Source organism: Saccoglossus kowalevskii, chromosome 2, assembly GCF_978046115.1.
Source record: "Saccoglossus kowalevskii chromosome 2, keSacKowa6.1, whole genome shotgun sequence".
Lineage (NCBI taxonomy): Eukaryota > Metazoa > Hemichordata > Enteropneusta > Harrimaniidae > Saccoglossus > Saccoglossus kowalevskii.
The window spans coordinates 26,015,347-26,037,449 of NC_140642.1; the positions used below are offsets into that span (position 1 = coordinate 26,015,347).

Genomic DNA, 22,103 nt, shown 5'->3' on the forward strand with positions numbered 1-22,103 from the left:
GATAAATATTGATCATGCCGTCAGACTACATTCACCATTAAATACAAATTGATAATCGGAAAGTAGTGTGGCATAGCAGTTGGTTGTCGGTGGATGTAAAAAGACTTTTCTGGGTTCTGCGCATGCTCTATTTCCATGCCCTGAAATTTACCTCATTTGACGCACATATTTACACCTCGGACCAAACCATTTTCTCGTCTTGGATGTTTTTTGTTTGTTTTTTTATTTTGTTTTATTTTTGTCCATGATTGGATAGAAACAAAAAATGAACTACAAATACTCCAAGATTTTCTTGACTTCATTAAATAATAAAATCGTTTTTTGTAGGATGGATTTTTTTTTAGGTCAAAACCCCTCACCCCCAAACTAAAGCAAATAAGTTTGTTATCCGACATCGATCTTTTGGCGTGGTCCCTAATGGGGAGAGTCATTGACTGCATACAAAAAGATCCAAACACCAAGAAACTGGTTTGAAAAAATATTGAGAGAAGTTAAGTAGAATCATAGATCCCAGATATCTCAGTAGTACGCAGACTTGGCCACTAAAGAACGCTCAAATTAGGAAGACCCTTCCCCCATTTTCGACAACTCCTATTTTGACATTCGAGTGAATATATAGAATAACCTTGACTTACTGTTTTAACTTAAAGTGCCTGTGAAATGGCTGCTATTTTCACGTCTAAAATTATCAATTGATACATAAATATTATTAATTTTTATGTTTCTAAGCATAAATTATTTTTTTTAAGTGAAAAAATGTGTTTTAAACTCAGTCTACAGCAACTTTATTTTTTGTATTTTAAAACGAGGCTCCTCATTAGCTATTCATTGCCATACAGAAATTCCCCTTGTGACGTCAGAAAGGGAAGTTGCTGGGCAGCTCGCATTGCCGATACGTGTAAATAAGGCAAATTTCTTGTGCAGTTTTCTCGTCTTTGACTAAATTGTCACTTATGTACTTTTTCGTCGAGGAAGAACGGGCCATAATGAACACTTGGATATCAAATTTGTTGCATGGGGTTGAGTTAGATGCGAGATATGTCCGTTCTGGTGTGGCTGGTCGCAGTGATGTCACCGTCCCCGGCGCACGTTTGTAAACTATCGCTGAACCTCGGCACTGGACAACTTTCGAGTCGGTAAGAAGTTCTAGTTTTTTTTGTTCTAGTTGAGCTTACTACTCTTTATAAAATATCTTATCGATAATTTCAAAGAGGTATGTGTGAACTCTTTATTATGCTCGATAAACTTAGATCGCGAATTTCCTCAGAAATATTGCCTGCTTCGTTCAAACGTGCATTGGCATCCATATATTGGATTTTCGTTCATGGTCGAAGGCGTGAGTGTCTCGTGTGGCCCGAATGTCATCGGCGTTTTACTTTATCACGTTTGATTTTTTTTTGCACAAATGAAACTCTTATTTTTTTCCACCATCAACAATTTCTGATATGGTTGTTGGGATCGGCCGACGTCTCTGTGGGCTGCTCTACACACGTAAAATGCCCAATGTTTTGACCTGGCTTCCCTTCACACGAAGCGCGGGTGTGCATTACATCCGCAAGTTTCAAAATTTTAAACGTAAATTTGAAAAATGTTTGGTGAAATAAAATTGACATATTATTATGAAAAGAAAATGAAGAAAAAAAAATTAATTAATTTTTGAATAATCGTTTGAGAGGATTGGGTGGCAATTGCTTATACTTATGTACTAATTGTAAATGTGTTCAATATTTTTTTCATCCATAATTCAAACACATATATAACATAATAATAGTTGCCTTTATTATAGTAAAAAAAGATGCATCATAAAACGAATGAATTACGTATAAACAAATGCCAAATAAAGATTGTGACCTTATTTATTTTCTAAACCTCCACAGGTTAACGAGGGGATACTTGAAGTTCATTGAAAAAGACTACAGTACTACCAGAGTGAGCAGTAACAGAGTTATCAATATTTATGTCAGAGAATTATTTAGGACTTAAATTACCAAATCTTGGTTTTTCATAGATTCCAAAATCTGAAGATGTGTTTCCTTTTTTCATTGTCACACAGTGTCACTCAATTAAAACCATATACTATAGTAATAGTAATCCATGTACAAATTATATTTTATTCACATTATTTTCCTCACATACATGTACAGACAATCCAATGTTTACATTGTCATATTTCTTTGTTCATCACAAGTCTAAATAAAATTTGTGAACTGTGTAACGTAGCCTGTTTTTTATTAGCATAATTGTTGCAGCATCTGGAAATGTATTTACACTGTTATGTGAATCTTGTAGTGTGGCAATGAACTGCCGAGACTTTGTCAGGGTGGGCATACTGGCTGTTGAGTGGCAGGGGTGCATCATCAAGTGTATGTAATACACAATCTCCTCCAACATACAAGTCTAGTGTATTGAAGAGCTCTTCTACGTAATCTGTAAATTATAATGAGAGCATTTTGATTCAACAATAGTAGATAGAAAACCATAAAGAATCATATCATACATGCTCTATTGAAGTACATTTCCAGTAGAAGCATCAAAATTAAAATAAAAAGAAAACATATTTTGACATTCTAGACGTTAAACTATAGTGATCAATAAAATAGGGAAATAACTAAAAAAAACGACAAATCACAGTTACTAAATAAATGACCGCCGCGTGGAAATAGATTCAGTTGAAATGGGTGAACGCGTCGGGTCACGACGAGGACAAGTGCGTGACTGGTGGCGTTTAATTGGATAACAAAAATAATTGAGAGCAACACACATACAGACAAATTCAGAGTGGACTCGAGTTAGCGTGATTGTCATACTTATTTACTTGGTGATAACGCATTGACAGCCAAAGCCCGGATTCTTATTCCATAAATGATTTCTAGACATCTCGACCCAAGACATTTCGACCCAAATTGAACATCTCGACCCACCGCATCGACGCGACCCTGTCTCAATGTGGCGACGCGAACCTCTATCTAGTTCAACGTTGATCGACATCTTTTAATTCGAAACATCGTGTACTATCTACTAGTATTTCCAACGCGTGTGGTCGGCGCCTTTGATTGCGTTAATTTTGTTTTTTATTCGCGAAATCTATCACTGGCAGCGTTTGTTTTGTCATGTCTCATAACTGAAAGTCCAAGCTGACTTTGTTTTGGCTGTAGGTATGAAAAACGGGTCGGGATTTTTTGGGGTCGAGATGTCCAGTGCCCCCATAAAATTATTTCGTAGATCAAGCTAGAAGGAAAGTAACAGAGGTGTGAATTCGACATTCAACACCAACCACCGAACAATTCAGAAACTTTTAGCCTGCGAAAATGAAAACAATTAGCAGTGTGTAAGGACTGCGTAATTTCCTGTTTGTCCGACGCGTCGTTTTCGTGTTACTATAAAAAATTATTGATACCTTTACATAACGCAAACTTAATTGTCTCTATAAAGCGATAATCAGGATGGCAAAACAAGTCAAATGATTTGAAACACTTACCCGACGTCTCTCTATCTTCTGAAATCCGCCTCGGTGATCATGGGCTGGTTCGGAATCTATTTCTTTCAAAATTGTTGGTATTGCGCCAGGTTTAAGTTGTCGGCGCTTCTCTTTAAAACCTAGTTGTTTTTTCACGGCCGAGGACAGTTTTTCGAAAAAAGAATCTGAGGTGAAGTGGACACTACATATGACGCTGTAAGGAGAAGGTCCACCCCAACCTTTTCTCGTTGTTTTCACGGCTTTCGTTTACTGACGTCGCACCTTCGGATCGTTTGGAAAAGTGTGAATACTTACACTATGACTATACGTATTACTGCAACCGCCCACAACACAACGTTTAACCATCACAAACGTTTGTTCTGAAAACAACTTCTAAAAACTCTCTATCTCAAAAAAAAAAAAAAAATTGACAAAAAAAAGAAATGCCGACCGAAAAATGTATATCGTTTAAAAGTATGTTGAATCACGCAGTGTTATATAAGTACAGCTCAGGGGTATGGCTTCCTCTCATATTTTGGCATTTGGTGGCGCACTTTCGGCGAGAGTCGGAAATCCGGAAACAGTCGACCGTTTCAGGATAGGTGGGCGTGGCTACAGCACGAGATATATCTTAAATTTACTTGGATAGAAGTAACCATTTTGACAAAAACAATCAATAACTGCCCACTTCAGTAGAACACGGATCTAAAATAGTTAACGTGAGAGTGGGCATTGCACAGGCACTTTAATTGGCTGTTGCTGATCATATATGTACATGTACCTACAATACGGGTATTTTTTCCTATCGGTGAAAGATGGTACTAACGGATGCATAATCTCGCGTAGACTGGCGCAGTCGGGCGATTAATTTGTTTTTGTAGTTTGAATAAAATAAAATAAATCGCGAAATGGAGGTATTACAGTGGATTTCGCGCTAACACCTCCATTTCGCGAATTTTGTTATTTCATTTAAACTACAAAAACAAATTAATCGCCCTGACTGCGCCAGTCTAAATCTCACGTATTTAGTGTCTCATTTCTGCACCTTTTTCTTTTTATACAGGCTCGGTTTTCAAAGAAGAGTTTTTATTTTATTGTTTTCCTTTTCTACATAATAAAAACGCATTTTAAATTTGATCTATTTTTTTCTTCTTGAAAATTGTACTCTGAAAATAAACGGAAAGCCGAAAATGTCGCCAACGTTTGGACGCACTGAGAACCCTTAAATGTAATAGTTAAGTCATGGTTTATGTACCGGAACCATTGATGTTGCAGTGATTCAACTAATTTATACAACAGCTGTCGCGAATTGGGCAAGTTTCAGCCAATCAAATTGCTGTTATTAGGCGTAGCTCAATGTGTAGTTAATTTGTCACATATTCGGTGTTGCAGATAGTGTGATCTCGTATAGGTTACGGCATACTAGTATACTGAACTATGGACAATTTTGAACGCCCATTGGCCAATTCAAAAAATTCAAGATGGCCGAAGCCTCCTCATTTCGCGAAGGTCTTGGTACAAATTAGTTAAATCTTCATATGGTCACTTGATTGTTTAAACGCCGCCATATTAAACCATAATTTCACTAGTACTTAGTTAGGTAACAACATTCCGACCAATTTTTTCATATTGTAAGTTTTTACGAAGGAAAAAAGTGTGTACTACAAATTGCGTATAATTCCGAATGGACAATGAAAAAAGTACTAGTTAGAAAAATTGTCTTTAGACTTAATTTATATCGGTTATTTGGCCGGCCGAAAAATAGCACAAATTTCTGAAAACCACAACTTTTACTAAAACAACGCTAAGGTGAAGCGTAATGAAAGCTGAAATGACACCTTGCCTATTTAGCATATGCGAAATGGTCTGTTCGAGCGACTGCGCCCTCACACTCTACTGGTTTCTCTCGAGATTCACTCCAACGCAAACTACAGTGAATCCGTCGCGATGGCACAGTAACTCGCGTCGACAATCACTCTAGCAATTTCAGTACACGTAATAACGTACAACACCGTAAATGTTAGACATATATACGCATAGCATATCCACACACGTAGACATTTCCTTTCCGTATTTTGAAGTATAATTCCGGCTCAAAAGTGAATGAAACAGCACACTGACAAATAGAGGGCGCTGTTAAAAATAACTCCACACCAATTCACACTTTGGGGCATTGCAGTGTAGCAGAAAATAGAAGAATGATGGGATATACCTGCTAACCTTAAAAACAGACAAATATACTAACCCAGTAAGTAAACACAACATGCATCTAAGACCTATCAAACCCTGCATGCTCATAATGCTCTACTTCCAAATTCTAATGTATTTTCAGATATAAGTGTATGAAGTCTTTTTATTAATTAAGGTATAATGAAAATAACTGAAACAATATATTAAGTAAGATTTGAAGTTTTCTTATAAACTAATATTTATTGCAACATTTACATGTAAATACACATTTATGTTGTTGAAGCGGAAGGGTCGTCACCTGCGCACACGTGGGAATTGAGTCCCAAGCAATGATAAAAACGCTAAAAACGCAAAGGCTCATAGGTAGATGCTTGTTTGTAAACAATGACACGCCATGGCCTACTGGCGTATGCATAGGTGACGACTCCCCCGCTTTAAAATAACATTTCCCTCTTTACAATGTATTAAAAACACCAATGATTGCATTTCGTGAATTTTCAGCATGTCATACTCCCCCCTCCTGTGTTTTTTTCATTTTCATTAAGTTCTACAATTAAAAATTCTCAATAAATGCCATTACTTGCTAGCATTAAATTACAGATGCAATACAAGTGTTATATATTTTTTTACATCTTAAATAGAATAAAAATCATTCTTAATTGTTATGGAAGCTTAAAACAGCTTTAATACTATTTTTAGGTTTTACACAAGATTAAATTATTGCCAGTTTTCAGACAAGAGAAACAAAATTCAATGATCAGAAAAAATAAATTGTAATATCGTATTAAATTACATGATTGACAACCAATATAAAATTTTGTTCGAGCCGATAACGTTTTTTACTTTTATCAAATTATTAGTGAAAAATTGTAATAAATATTATATTCAATACTGATAAAAACAAATCCAACACTTTCAATAAATGAGATTATGGTAGATTATTGCAATTATTTTTGTGCATGTCATGAAAGAGCCTATGATACTGGCAGTGTAGCATTTTTTTTTGTTTTTTTCAATGAGTGGTTTGCAACTACAATATCTATTTATAGCTATGACGATTCCATTTCACATGAGTTACATGTGCGTGTCAATTAAAAATCTATTTGAACCAATGGCATCACAGAACCCAGTGGATGCCTGAAATATTAAAGCGACAATAACTGCCATTATTAAACTTTTTTCGCTGATTTTTATTTTTTAAAAACATGACTGCCAGTTTTTAACGACCATCACCGAAATATTGACACTGAAAGCATATTCTGATTGATTATTTTATGTGATGTTTCCCATAATAATGTGTGTCGTGCATCTTGTGACGAAATGGTGACTACTCAACCTTTAGTTTTTCACATTTCATGTGTAGGGACACTTTGCCCATGCAATTGTGTGGAAAATAATATTTCGTTAAGACTTGGTTATCTTTATGTGGTTATGTTTAAAGCGAGGGAGTCGTCACCTGCGCATGCGGCAGACGGCCATAGTGTGTCATTGTTTACAAACAAGAGTCTACCCATGAGCCTTTGCGTTTTTACCGTGTATTGTTATCATCGCTTTGGACCAATTCCCAAGCGTGCACAGGTGACGACCCTCCCGCTTTAAACAAATGTTCAGAATTACAGCTATTGACGCATTAACAGAAAAGAGCGAGACTATCGCAGTTGTCAAAAAGTCAAAAACTTGTTCATTTGGATCTTCATCGCATATCACACCAGTTGCATACCCTTATCTTATTGACCCTTGGTTTCATATACACAACAAATATACAACACAAATTCTATCCTCGAATTAAAATAGTTTACAATTCAGATTCATGTTGGATTCTTTTTAAAGCTTGGCCTTCATTTCAGATGGTATCACACTATGAAGTCTTGAATGAACAGCTCTCAATAGCGGCACCTCTACCAAATCAGCTGTGTCAAAAGTAAAAATCGGAATTATTAATTAACTCAACATGAAAGTCATCGTGTCAGTTTTCTAATAAAAGGGTCCCCCTGAAAGAAAGCTTTCTGAGGTTTCTAAGGAGATATGATTGAATTAACCAAGACAAATGATTTAAAAAAAAAAAACAGAATTCTAGTCCACTTTATTGTTGTGCATGTTATAAATTGCAGTACCAACACTTGCAATCATCACATATCTGGATTTTCCTCTTTTTCACTTAAATCGATGAAATTGTAGTTGAAAGATATTTTCCTGGTACATATTTAGGTGTTTACACTGAAGACTGGCAGACTGGACTTCATAAGGCCGAAGTGTTTACACTGAAGACTGGCAGACTGGACTTCATAAGGCCGAAAAAAATGTTTTGTATTTTGTCCTTTTTTTTTAGTAAAATTATTTAACATACCAAAATCAAAATTCATTGATAAGGCCATCATTAAAGTTTCTGGTCTTTTTTTATTACAGCAAGTCTCAGAAGTATTGAGGCAGCCAATTTGCAAACTCGCTAGCGAATTGGCTAACTGCTTTGGTTTTGACTGAACGACTGGCTTTCGAATCTCGCTGGCGCCGTCTTGTGGTTACGCCCACTCTGTGTGAATCTATATAACTGTAGGGGACGATCGTCTCACTTTAGTTGGATGGCGATTTCCCTTTCAAATATACCAGGGAAAGTGTTCGATTTTTTTCGTGTAATGAGGTGTTCGTATACAAGGGATTGCCCACACAAAAACAATGAATGTAGTCAAATTGTATTAGCGGTTGGTTTAATGTTACCCCAACGAATCGGTTAGATGTGAAAATTGATTTTCTCACCGATTCGTAGGCAACTGTTTCTCAACTTGTCTCTTTATTTAGTTTCAATTGGTGTTCAAGAAGGCTACCCCCATTTAATTAAGTAAATATCGGTGGATTAATTGCATTTATCATATTATCACTTGTACGCCAGCTGACTGTGGCCATTCTCAGGCTGACCAGGGAAACTACTTTCACATTATCACACCTCACAAAGCAAATCATTCAGGGGAATCCAGACATGTACCATGCTACGTAAAAGCATACTATGTTCCCTAATGCAATATAGACTCGCCCGGAGTGGACGCGAACACGAGTCGGCGCCAGCGAGATTCAAAAGCCAACTGTTTAGTCAAAACCCAAGCAGTTAGCCAATTCGCTAGCGAGTTTGCAAATTGGCTGCCCCAATACTTCTGAGACTTGCTGTAATATAAACACATGCGCGAGAGCATCATTTTATTCTAAAAATTTGATTAAATTTATGTTTGTATTATGATTTTTCATGAAAACTTGCTATGCCTAAATTCTCAAAAAACTTCCTGAACGAAGTAATGAAGTAGAAGAGACTTCTAGTCGTGGTTATCATTTACATTTATCACTTACATATTCTATCAGATATCTTCAAAATTTCACCAGACAGTGGCAACAGCAAGATTTCCTTGTTTCTAATAATTAAAAACAAACAATATAAAGCTGATAGGAAAAACTATGTATGCGAATGAAAAAACAAATGAACAAATAAATGAATTAAAAATCCCATTGCATAGTGATAAATACCTTTTGATTTTCTTGACTGCTTCCAGATTGACCAATGAATTCATTGTATTGCTCAGCAGATTCAACGAGAGCGAATCAAACACTGCTATATCACCTGCGAGGAATGATGCGGGAAATGTTACAAAACATTAATATTCATAATTACATCATAATGTATAGATTTTGGAAGCTGATAAAGTTTCTTTATTATAATCACATTATTGCTTCACTTTGTATAATAATTACAACATTTAAATTTTTATTCACTATCTCCAATCTTTCTCCTATTTTTGAAATTACTCTTAGCAAGTTAAAGAAATCTGTACAAAACCATTGTATAAGTAATAGTGAACTTACCAGTTCTAATCATTTCTGCTACCATACTTTGAGATCCTCTTGTTAATGTAATTTCTTTCAAATGTTGACCGCCACCATTGGTTTGATTTATGCTTAATAGATACTGACACATTACCTAGTGGAGGAAAGAATTATAAACTAATGCTGCAGTGTTCCTAAGGCCAGACTTTTGTTATTCCTTGTTTCTCGAGTTTTTATGAGGCAATTTTTTTAAGGAGGGCATGACAAAAAATATAATTAATTCTGTTATTTTATTACATCGGTGTGATTCTCGAAGCATTGTAAGTGAGATCATTGATCGAAGAGAAGAAATGAAATAAAATTTTATTCCATGTATAACCTTGTTTCTCATTTGCGCGAGACTTCGGTACTTTGATCATGCTACTCCTACGAAAATACAACTTGGATTTGTCATGCGGCAGGCGGTAAAAAAATGAAGACAAAAATAATATTTTTTTAGCAACGTTTTGTGCTTACAAGTCGGCGGGCGCGAGAAATTACGCTGAAATAAAATTGTATTTTTATTTCATTTTCGGCTCCTGTTCATTTGGCGGGTTCGTGAAACAAGTGATAATAAAAGTCTGGCCTAATATGCCAGAGTACAAATTAATTTGGAGCGAGGCAGACATGAACAGACAGAGATCTTATTGAAAATTTCTACATAGACAGTGTAGTAGAGAAGTTGGCACTAAAAATCTAGTTCACATCCCCCATATAAAAATAAATATAAACATCCACCTGGTCTTCTCAGCCACAATATTAAAATAGTGTTTATCAGTATTCAAATTGATTGGCTTATAACATATTTCATTTCACACCATCTGCACCACTAACAAGTACCTACATCTTCATTTACAGATCTTCCCCTTATTATTTAAAAAATAATTCTTACCAGAGGTATATTCATAATGGCATCACATATCAAACTATGTATCCTACATTACCCTATTTCCTTTGTCAATTTTAATTTATGTCAAAGCATTCCTGTGTGAACAGGTGTGAGCAGTCATGAGAAAAGTCATGATGCTGTCTAATTGACTTACCCAATAACCTATCAAGAACGGATGGAACATTTGCTGTAGGAATGTCAACAGTTTCTCCCCGTTAGGTTGTCTCGTTATCTCATTACCAGTAATGCTTATGATACCGTTACTTTGAAACTTCCTTAAAACTCCATTAAAATCCTGGAAGAAATGTACTGTATTATTTCTGGGTCACGTTACCATGGCAAATTAGAAAATTAATTATATTATCCCACTTTTGGTCATGTGTTGCATTGCTCTGGTTGTACCTTTATTCCTGTCATTCCACACATGTTTTTATGCAGATAGCTTTATTCATTTGTAGAGTCTAATACTTAACAGTAAACTGTACATAACTTGTAAACCGCCAATGTAAATCAGACCTTTTCTAAGACTGCACATATTTTACTATTACTGTTGTATATGCTAAAATATGCACACACATCAACAATTCTCAGTTTAACTCATTCAAAGTTTTCAAAAAGTTCTGATCAAGTTTTTTTGCAGTTAAACTGTTCCTCTATTCATATCAATTGTTAATCTAGATCTGTGTGGTGTTAGAATGTTAGAACTTAAAATAAAAGTGTTGAAGAAGAAAGAGATGAAAACATAGTTTACCTGTTCAGCTAATTTGGGATGAAAGATAAACTCTGAAGACATAATTTTAACTAAATAACTGTACTCTGTAAATAACTGATCTGGAAGATAGAAAACAAACATGTGGAATAATTGCCATTTCTGGTCGCATCATTTAAACATAGCATTATAAAGTCAGTGGTTGACAGGCGAATAACTTTCAGAGCTAGTTATATAGTGTTAAATAAAAAAAAATCGACGAAAAATCGAAGGCAGTTATTGGGAAAACATACAAAAATATGGTGTAAAAAAGATTTTTCATTACCTTTAAAGCATGATATTCGACTTCCGAGACAAAGCGATACTAAAGCCATCCTTACAAAAACATGTGTTATTTGGTTTCTATAGTGACCAAGTACGATGTATACTGTCGCCATATTCATTATTTCTTGTTGTGTCATCTCTTCAATGTTAGTAGTTTTTCTGTGATTAGTGCCATCAACATCAAGGTTAACAACCAGTCTACCATCCTTAGTTACCGAGGCAACATTATGATGAACGGATAGACATGAGTGGATAATAGCTTGGATTGGTTGATGTGCTAATGTAAACAACAAATATACAATCAGGTTATACAACATACTAATATATATATACAAATAATCTGGTGTTTGTAAACAGTTGCCAAAATATGAGCCATCATTGTTTACATTCAATTATCTGGTGTTTGTGAACAGTTGCTAAAATATGAGCCATCATTTTTTACATTCAATGATCTGGTGTTTGTGAACAGTTGCCAAAATATGAGCCATCATTGTTTACATTCAATGATCTGGTGTTTGTGAACAGTTGACAAAATATGAGCCAACATTGTTTACATTCAATGATCTGGTGTTTGTGAACAGTTGCCAAAATATGAGCCATCATTGTTTACATTCAATGATCTGCTGTTTGTGAACAGTTGCCAAAATACAAGCCATCATTGTTTACATTCAATGATCTGGTGTTTGTGAACAGTTGCCAAGATACAAGCCATCATTGTTTACCATACATTCAATGATCTGGTGTTTGTGAACAGTTGCCAAGATACAAGCCATCATTGTTTACATTCAATGATCTGGTGTTTGTGAACAGTTGCCAAAATATGAGTCATCATTGTTTACATTCAAATGATCTGGTGTTTGTGAACAGTTGCCAAAATATGAGCCATCATTGTTTACATTCAATGATCTAGTGTTTGTGAACAGTTGCCAAGATACAAGCCATCATTGTTTACATTTAATGATCTGGTGTTTGTGAACAGTTGCCAAGATACAAGCCATCATATGCATAATTTGCATAACACCGCAATTAATAATTTCAGTCCAGAGCTCATTTTTAAACACATGTTAAAGGCTTTAAAGTAATTTTACAGATAATAGACTTAATTAAACTTACCGGGCCAATCAACATAAAAACCAAATCCCGATATTTGTTCATATAACCACTGAAGATCTTGATACAAATGTTCCAACGTCATTTCACCATGATTCATTAAAAGTAACGTGGATATCAGACTCCACACTGGAGCGACAAGATACTTCTGTTGTTGTAAGATAAGTGTATGAGCAAACCCATGAACAAACTCTTGCTCTTCTTCAGTCAGAGAAAATTTAAACCTTAAATAATAAGAAATAAAAAAGATGTTATAAATCATACTAATTCATCATTCAAGTAAAAACACAGAATAGAATTATAAATTACATATTTATTTGATAGAATGTATGATGAAAATGAAGATTTATCCAACTTGATCAACTCCATTTATTAAAGGGAGGTGGTCATCATAAAGCGCGAGTTTGAATTTAATGTGAATAGAATTGTACCGGTAACTGTTGTACATTCACTACTGGTATATGTTTAAATTTATAACTGTATACGTTGTATGGGTCCCACATTGAACATGCTGTGGAGTGACAACCACATTGCGCAGCTTTTTATATAGTACCACACACAAAATGAAATAATTGAATGTTTTGAAAACAAATTCATAAGTCTGCACCAACTAATGTATTCAACTTAATTTAAATACTGCAATATATCCAGACAGAACAGTTATTCAGAATTCCAGAACGTATAAACAAAGATATCCACAATTTACGTGGATAGAGATGTGTTTTGGCCCGACAATTCATCTATTCTGTTACCTTGGTGATAAATTATGCTTGCTTCTATTTACATGACCTTCACTGAATCTCCGGAGTGATAACGGTTCGCTAAAATGAACATAAAACCGACCATAATCTTCATTTAGTATGGTTCTTGCTTTGAACAGACCCTACAGAGACATCAAACAGGACAATTTTTAAGTACTGTATATAATCCTGTTAGCATCAGTGATGTGTTTACGTTAGTATTGAAAAAACACAGTCCAGTGTGATATTCTGTGAGTTGTTTCAATCAGAATGCTAGGGGATATCGGCTAACACACTACTGAGCTACGAATTTGTATTCAAATTATTCTCTGTGGTTGGTCGTGTAAAGAAAAAATTTTTTTATGAAAAATGGTACCTGAACCTGAAAAAGGTTTTGCATGTACGGTATTACAATTGTATGTATTTTTGCCCATTTTCCAATAAAACGCATGGTTTAACATTAATGGGAAAAGATCAGACCAACACAAAAAAGAATTCTAGTTCAACTCTTGATAACTGAGTAAATTAAGCCAATCATCTTACAAGGTTAAACAACTTTGTGCACATTCAGATAATGCAAGCAATTTGATTTGCACTAGCACTGCAAGAGTTGAAAAACTATACAATTTTAATAACTACCGTAGCAGTCTGCCGGCTGATATAACTCCGCTGTTTGTGATGCATGCTCTGAAAGCAATGACTAAGAAGCAATTTAAACTTAATGCTAGCTGCTTCAATATCGCAAGACACCAACATTCTTGATTTTGTTGCAGAGAATATTTCACTAAAAGAGATTTGAAAATATTTTTACGAAATGGAGAAATCTAATAGAGGTCTAACCAAGCTGCATGTGTACAAGTATCAAAGAATTTGGACTACTGGTTTTGAAGAACAAGTCAAAAATATGTTTTTTGATGAAAAAATGACGAAAATATTTGCTAAAAATAGAGAATTGAAGATGTTGACAGAAAGTGAACAAAGGTACCAAAAATAAAGTTATAAAGCAATCAGGTTAGAGGTTTTCAAGAACAAGCTGAAAATAACATTTTTTACCAAAAATGACAAAAATATTCACTAAAATTAGAGAATTAAAGATATCGTCATGAAATTAACAAATCTGACTGAGACCCACCAAAGGTACCTACAAATAAATTTACAAAGCAATCAGGTTAGAGGTTTTCAACAAGAAGTTGAAAATAAAATTTTTACGAAAAATGACACAAATACATTTGTGTATTCACTAAAATTAGAGATTTGAAGATATCGTCATGAAATTACCAAATCTGACAGATTCACCCAAGGTACTTACAAATAAAGTTACAAAGCAATCGGATTAGCAGTTTTCAAGAAGTTGAAAATAACGTTTTTGACCAAAAATTACAAAAATATTTATCAAAATTAGAGAATTGAAGATATTGTCACAAAATCAACAAATCTGACAAAGGTCTACATGATATACCTACATATACAATATCAAAGAAATTGGACAAGCAGTTTTCAAGGAGAAGTCGAAAATATGATTTTTTACCAAAAATGACAAAAATATTCATCAAAATTAGAGAATTGAAGATATTGTTACAAAATCAACAAATCTGACAGAGGTCTACCTGATACACCTACAAATACAATATCAAAGCAATTGGACAAGCAGTTTTCAAGGAGAAGTCGACAGCGAGGCTTAAAAAAGGAAAAAGAAGCCAAAACAACAAGCCTTATTTTATTAAAATCACAACCAAACCAATTACTTACAGAAGTAGATTCCTTGGGTTTGGGTATTCCGAGCATTTCTCTACCATACAAAATTTCTTCTAATATTCTGTCATAACTTATACTAATCGGTACAAAAGCCACATCTGTTACTTTTCCATTGAAATAAGGCTCCACTAAAATAGACAGTAATCCTACCGAGAGAAATAAAAGTATTAATACAAACTGAAATGTTTTCTTGAACACACTATTCATACCCTCAACATATTTATTTTTCTGTCGATCTAAAAGAGATGAAAATATTCTTACATTTTTCTTCTCATTGTTTGTACATTTTGCAGTATTAGAATTCACTGTAAATATTAGAATTAGGTTTACAATATAAATTAAAATATTTGTCTTATACAAAGACAATAGGGGATTTTCCGTACAATTGCGAGATCTCGCGAGATGTATGAAAAACGCGCGTTGAACGTCTGCCGCAAAAATCGAACGATTTGATTTTGAACTATAATTTCTTTATTTCGTAACTCACATCGACCGGCCGATCTTCGACAGAGGAATATTGCTTCCGAATACCCTTACTTAATCAAAATTGCCTATCATCAAATGTGGACAGCACATTATTAATTAAGCATGGAAATGTCCCCCAAAATACTTCGCGTTTGTCGAATCCCACGCGATGTTTGACGCCACTACGATGCTATGACCTTTGTTTGTCCTGTTTTTACGTTCGATTTCACGCATAACGCGTGATTCTCGCAGTGAACGGAAAATGGTCTATTGAAAATGTTTAACTGCTGCTAGGAGCAAAGAAATTAGTAGGTAGTCATAGTAGTCTTTTATACGGTAATATTCAAAATAACCAAGCCTTTCAAGCCCTTCATTAGTATTGTCTTAAGGTTTATTGTTGATAAAAAGCTATTGCCCAAAATGTCAGCTTATATTGAAAAAATTACAAAGGACTATGATTAACTACTACGATACTACTTTCTGTATACATACAACTCCCACTAAGCATAATTTCTGTAACTTTTCACAAAAAATATTGATTAAAATGGTGGTGAGATGGCTTCAGGAATACCTATTTTCTAGGTGGCTGGACTTTCATCTGTAAGAAAAATCAACACTCAAGTTACCTAGTTTTGGTGGTAAACTTTTAGCAGTTCTGCTTCGCGTTCCTTCCAAAAAGAATTCAACTGGATAATCTCCATGTCGTATCAAAAGCTGAACGTACTCTGTGAACACTGCCCAATACAGTCTATCCTTGCCAAATGAACGCCGCATGTAAAAAGCGCCACAGTTTCGTAATAATTTACCTACAAACTTCATAAACATGAAATCTGAAATGGAAAAAACAAAATTAATAAATGCAGAACAATTACAAATAAAATTATAATACTTAATTGTCGTTCTTAACTTTGCCGATTTAGACTATAATTCATCCCACACAAATGTACGGTTATGTCGTACAGTATGGGCATAACTTAGGTTTCTGCTGGCTTTGACTTTTTATAAAAAGTATCATTGCTATCAACTTTGTAGTATTCACCCTTGTCACCCATGACATATTTTGGCAGATTACTCTGCATCGTTTAGATACGAGTCAGTTTTTAAAGCAAGCTCAGCCAGCTAAGCGTTAAAGTTATGCTCAAACCGTACTGTATATATCTATTTCGAAGTTTACACAATGCGGATTATAACTCAAACACAATTTTACATGGTACAACTACGGCAATTAATTCAGCATTTATAAGTATATAAAGTAAATATTTTATAATATACAAATGATACAATTTCTATCAAAACTCAATATTGAGATTACAGTTTCATTCTAGTTTTAGCAATTTGTTGATATTTTGTAAAAAGAATAGTAATTGTTATAAGTGAGATAAAAAATTAACCAAATTTTGAAAACAATTGAAAGTCTATATCATTACCTTGTCCAGCTGCAATACAAGGCATTGGTAAGTCATAGTGAAAACATATATATGACATTATTATAAAGTCTATATAACTACGATGAGTTGGTAAAAATACAACTGGTGTATCCTTTACTGTTTTTCGTATCTATCAAAAAAAACAAAGCCCTAGTCAACTAATCAATTCTAATCTTCGGATTAATGTTATAGAAAGAAAACAAGTCATTATCAATATATATATATATATATATATAGTTGATGTTTGTATTTAGCTGAGGGGGGAGGGGACTACATGTGAAGCCATGTGTACAGTACCATATGCTGAATGGTTATATTGAGTGAAAATCACAAGCATGCTGAATTGTTAAATAAAAGAACGTGCCACAAAAACCCATTGTGTTCTTCATTCTAAATTTGATTAGAATTACCTATCCACTAACACATTTACCGACCTGAGGACATGGCTCATTTCACTAGTCCCCTGTTTTGGGCTAAAAATTATTTTTTGTATCCATGACGACAATTTGTTATTGTTTGATATAAAAATGAAATAAAAAACTCTTACATGTATGCTCCTGGCTGAATGAATTATTTTAAGATATTCGCAAAACATTTTTTTTATTAAAAAGTAAAATTTTGTAGTGTCAAGACAAAAGCTTATAATGTTGATTTTGATAAAAAAAAGTTACTGTTATATCTATATAATCCATTAGTAACAACAAATACCACAAGCACACAAAGTTCAAATTTACAATTGTAAAGGTGTTAATTTAAATTTAAATTACAATTTAAACATTTTGTATTCATCATACATTAAATTTTAAATACGAATAATCAGGTTTTTTTATTAAATTTGCAGTGGTTTTAATAGCAGAGAAAAAATACAAATGAGACAACTATTCACCTTTTCAATTCCATCTGTATTAACATAAATATTTCTGAATATTGATTTAAATACTTTTGGTAGTACATATGCCAGAAATCGTACAGAGCCCATAGAGGATGTATGACCCATCTCATCTAGCATGGCTTTGGTCTCTTTTAATAGCTCTCCTTCATCTTGTCCAGTTGCAACACACATCTAAAAGCAAAAATGTGTTCCTTTTAAGATACAGACACAGATACATATGTACATTGATGAATCAGGATAGCTTTGTCAAGCACACCTGGGTGTACAGAACATATTAGCAGTTTGCAATGCAGCTTGTTAGCAAAGAAAGTTGCTAGTCAGACAAGCATCCAGAACCTGCTTTTAAATTTTAAAACACCACTACATGATTTCCTCCCACCAACAGATTCAAACATGTCATTTAATAGAGATTATTTTGAGGTGTAAACCACTATACCCTTTTGAAACCAGATAATAAACAGTATGTAATTTTCTTGTTATTGGAATTTTATTCTGAAATGTTTACAAACTGTTCCCCCATACATACATTACGTGTAAGTCATATACCAGCATTATTCTAAACACATTTCGGTGTCAAGTTATATAGTCAAGATGGATACATCTCTCAAAATGACAAGAGGAACAATAATATTACTGTTTTAGCCTGCCCTAGGATGCTGGTCATTCTATGAAAAAGTTATTGTACAGTTCATATCCACTGTCTGATATAAAAATACCTACATGTTATCAACGCCATAGTCAAAGTACAAGACGCTTGACTCAAAGCAACATTAGTAACTTTGCCCACTGATGTGCTGCATTACACGTGTAAGCGTCCTCTAATGATAAAACAAAAATGGCTGCCCCCAGGGTTTGACCGGACCCAGCACAGTTAAAGTTAAAAACTTAAATCTGATCTAAACATTTGAATTTTGTCATTCCCATGATGTATTCCCGGGGAGTAAAGATATATAACGATAAGGTTATTACGAGGATACCGGGTACTGCAAAGTATGCACTCAGACAGTACGCGATCGCATCAACCTTCACTGCGCATCAGTCGATACTCTCGCTGTACTGCCTTTGTGCATACTTTGCAGTATACTCGTAATAACCTCATATTATTATTATAATTATTATTTCAATGAAAGCTGATATAATCCTCCATCTTTGGTTTCATGACACATAATCTTACCTCTTTGATTTCATTTTCAATTCTTGGTGAGTTAAGAACTTGTTTTTTGATACCCTCTGATGTAATTTTATTAGCGTACTTGTATTCAGGAATGCCTTCTCTTGTCCTGAGAGACCACCAAAGTTCACCCTGACTTCTTCTTGGTGCCAGAAAGTCATCCAAATTCTCCTTCTGGGTAGCCATTGTACCAAATTTGTTTAAAGTTTTTTAGTTACGTCAAGTTTCACAGAATAAATACAAAAACCTGCAATAACAAATGTTAAATGTATTAGTATGCATGAATGTTTATGCACAATAACCCTGCGATAATACAGCTAATTGTATTATGCAGCTAATGAAGTTTTCACAGCACATTTTGTCTAGACCAAACTAGACCAATGTATGCATATAGACCAATGTATGCGTGTTCATCCACAGTCTCTCTGCAGAATGGTTGCGAAACTGACTGGATTTCTTTGTCGCAGATAAATAAATGATAGATTCACACAAGTTTTAATTTAGAACAGATGAGATTTAAGGATTTTACTATTAAAAATAGATCAGAAAAATAGGTGACATTTTGTTTTCATGCATGTCAATGGAATAACTTTCAGACTGAAGTGATTCTCATCTCATATAGCCGTTTCAAGACCGAATCTGTATTGATATTGTAAATGACATACTGACATGAGCTAACGTTGTAATTGATAGCAGAAATCATGATACTGTATACTGTAAAACACATTGAAATAGCTACATGCCATTTTAGCAAATTGATACAATACATAAATTAACAGAATATTAATTTAATTCAAGTTCCAACAATCTTATATTGTGAAAATATACTTTATTTTGACCTTGCGACATTCTGGATTAACAAAATTACAGATTAGCTAAAATAACATGCTAGCTAAAAAGACTTGTTTTACAGTAATTTTTATTTATTTAAAAATGTTATTGAAATAGGTGACTGTCACAAATAAAATGAATGCTGTCCACCCCTCCATTGTGTTTTGATCAATCTGCACATCAGTTGAATAGCTAGATAGATAAAAATGTGAGATGTGGATAAAAGTTTATAATTAAACATGATATGTAGTTGTGGGTCAGTGACCGAATGAATTATATTTTATGAATATTGGAACGTATTGCCAGAAATAATTCAGAAAGAGTAAAAATATTTTCCATATTTCAACACTAGAGGAAATACAAAATTATATCTTGCATGTATTGTATTATCTAAGGTTATAAAAAATGAAACATAGTTGCATTTGCAAGACAACTAACAATGGAGGTCAACGAACTATGCATGACTGATAATGTAACAATGCAGGGCCCTTTCAGGTGACAGTGTGATCAACTAGCACAACAAGCAAAAATTATTCTAGATGCGCGTATGAATTATTATAAAACAAAATTTAGTTTTGACTGCAACAATCAAGTATGTGATATACAAGTCTATAATTATACCAGCCAAATGATATACAATATAAAAATAGCTATTACTGTATTTGCTCTATTGGTAGAAGTCGGCACACAGTTGAAAAATTCTGCTTTAAAACGTAGTACACTACAACAGTGTGTACTCAAAAGTCTTTTCCGCCAAAATAAAATAAAATATTTTACAGTAACTATTTTTGGGTGAATAGCACATGAGTGTAAATACAATAATATATAATTTAATTTAATTTATTATATTATATAATTCAAATACACTTTAATTTATATCCCGGGGGTACATCGAATGCAAAATTATCATTATAGTACAGACTGACTCTAGTCCAATAAGAGAAATAAATATATTTCGGTAATGGACAGCGCTGGTGATACCACGACGTACGTATGTAGTGTACGACACTGTGTGCAATCATATACGCTATATGTATGTGGATTCAACGTGCCGTAATCCCCTGTGGTAAAAACGTTTTTTAGCTCCATGGTGGTAATAACGGTTCATGTGAAAGACAAAATGTTTCTCTCAACGAACAGGAATACTAGAAACGGTAACATCGTCAAAACACTGTTACACGCGCAGTACTTACCGCAAACATCATGATCGAATGTAATTTGTAGTATTAACTGGCATGACAAGGCGTGTAACCTGTGAGGTGGCAGGTCATCTCATCTGATTGGTTGGAACGCCATCAGATGATCCGACTTGACGACCTGGTAAACCAATCCTATGGCAACAAACATGTCCGCGGTCGATTCGAAGTGTTGTGGCAATTCGTACTTATGTTTGGGATATTAAAACGATTTTAGAATAAGCATAATGCACAAGATATACATGGATATTATATTAGCATATGAAAATATTGTTTACATGGATGAAATAAATGTTTCTTTGCCATTCGCCCAAGGTCATTGTCCATCGTGTACGAACCGACTGTTTTTGTTGAGTATTACTATTAGAACACTTAACTTACCTTAATTTATTACTAAATTGTTTTTTATTTGTTTAATCAAGTTGAAAGTACATACATAGATCCAATATCATCTAAATATGTTCGTTTAGAATATTGTGGTTTGTTAATCGATCGATTTCTACAGAACACCACGAAAAGCTGCATGAAGGAGTAAGTTCGGTCCTCAGACAACTGAGTTCGGACTAAGATAGAGGGCACTCTACAACAGGATTTGACCACAGCGCCCTCGTCGTCGTTGAGAATTGGTGGAAGTTTTACCTGTGTTACAAAACTATGGTTCACTGATACTGATTTACTAGTTATACATATACAGTACTGGTCAATCTAGAAATACAAGTGCTATGGTTCAAAAACCGTAGTGGAGAAACTGTGTTCAAAACATGTGTTACTCTCAGAATTTTTCAAAACAATCTGATTAAAATCTCAGTGATGTACAGCCTATATTTTTTATTTCTTATATTTATTTTAACTGAACCTTTATGACCACTACAAATGTAAAGAAGATAGCTACACAGATTACAACTACGGCATCTTGATAACAAATCTAACCCTACGCTAAGTGAAAGGAAAACATCGCCAGCAAATAAATAATAAAATAAAATAAAATATGTGAACAAAATGATTTTAAAGGAGATAGCAACACAAATTACAGCAACATCATCTTGAAAAAACACCATCAGCAAATAAATAACATATTATGAAAAAAAAATAGCAATTAAA

General features: G+C 34.1%; 1 protein-coding gene and 1 long non-coding RNA gene across 2 annotated transcripts; one reads left to right on the plus strand and one right to left on the minus strand.

The window, feature by feature from the left end:
- The first annotated feature begins 858 nt into the window (after positions 1 to 858).
- Positions 859 to 2,215, plus strand: LOC146748618 (uncharacterized). The gene is made up of 2 exons (XR_014927411.1): positions 859 to 1,136; positions 1,878 to 2,215. It is a non-coding gene; the product is annotated as an uncharacterized LOC146748618 (long non-coding RNA).
- A 3,635-nt stretch (positions 2,216 to 5,850) lies between these two features.
- On the minus strand, positions 5,851 to 21,078 carry LOC102808986 (dihydroxyacetone phosphate acyltransferase-like). Its single transcript, XM_085493625.1, has 15 exons — positions 21,000 to 21,078; positions 18,979 to 19,222; positions 17,799 to 17,975; positions 16,913 to 17,042; positions 16,112 to 16,315; positions 15,015 to 15,166; positions 13,278 to 13,408; positions 12,529 to 12,749; positions 11,417 to 11,692; positions 11,134 to 11,213; positions 10,537 to 10,677; positions 9,494 to 9,608; positions 9,158 to 9,251; positions 8,984 to 9,045; positions 5,851 to 7,557 (listed from the first exon to the last, which is right to left on the minus strand). Exons 2-15 carry the CDS (start codon positions 19,159 to 19,161, stop codon positions 7,472 to 7,474), a joined length of 2,052 nt encoding a protein of 683 aa, XP_085349751.1. The 5' UTR covers positions 19,162 to 19,222; positions 21,000 to 21,078; the 3' UTR covers positions 5,851 to 7,471.
- Between the last annotated feature and the right edge of the window lie 1,025 nt (positions 21,079 to 22,103).

Excerpts from the sequence above, each read along its gene's own strand:
- LOC102808986 (XM_085493625.1), bottom strand. The coding sequence starts at position 19,161 with ATGGCTACCCAGAAGGAGAATTTGGATGACTTTCTGGCACCAAGAAGA. Across the intron at positions 15,167-16,111 it reads AAGTTTACCACCAAAACTAG|GATTACTGTCTATTTTAGTG; the intron begins GTAACTTGAGTG and ends TTCTCTCGGTAG. Across the intron at positions 11,693-12,528 it reads TTTTTATGTTGATTGGCCCG|CACATCAACCAATCCAAGCT; the intron begins GTAAGTTTAATT and ends TGTTTACATTAG.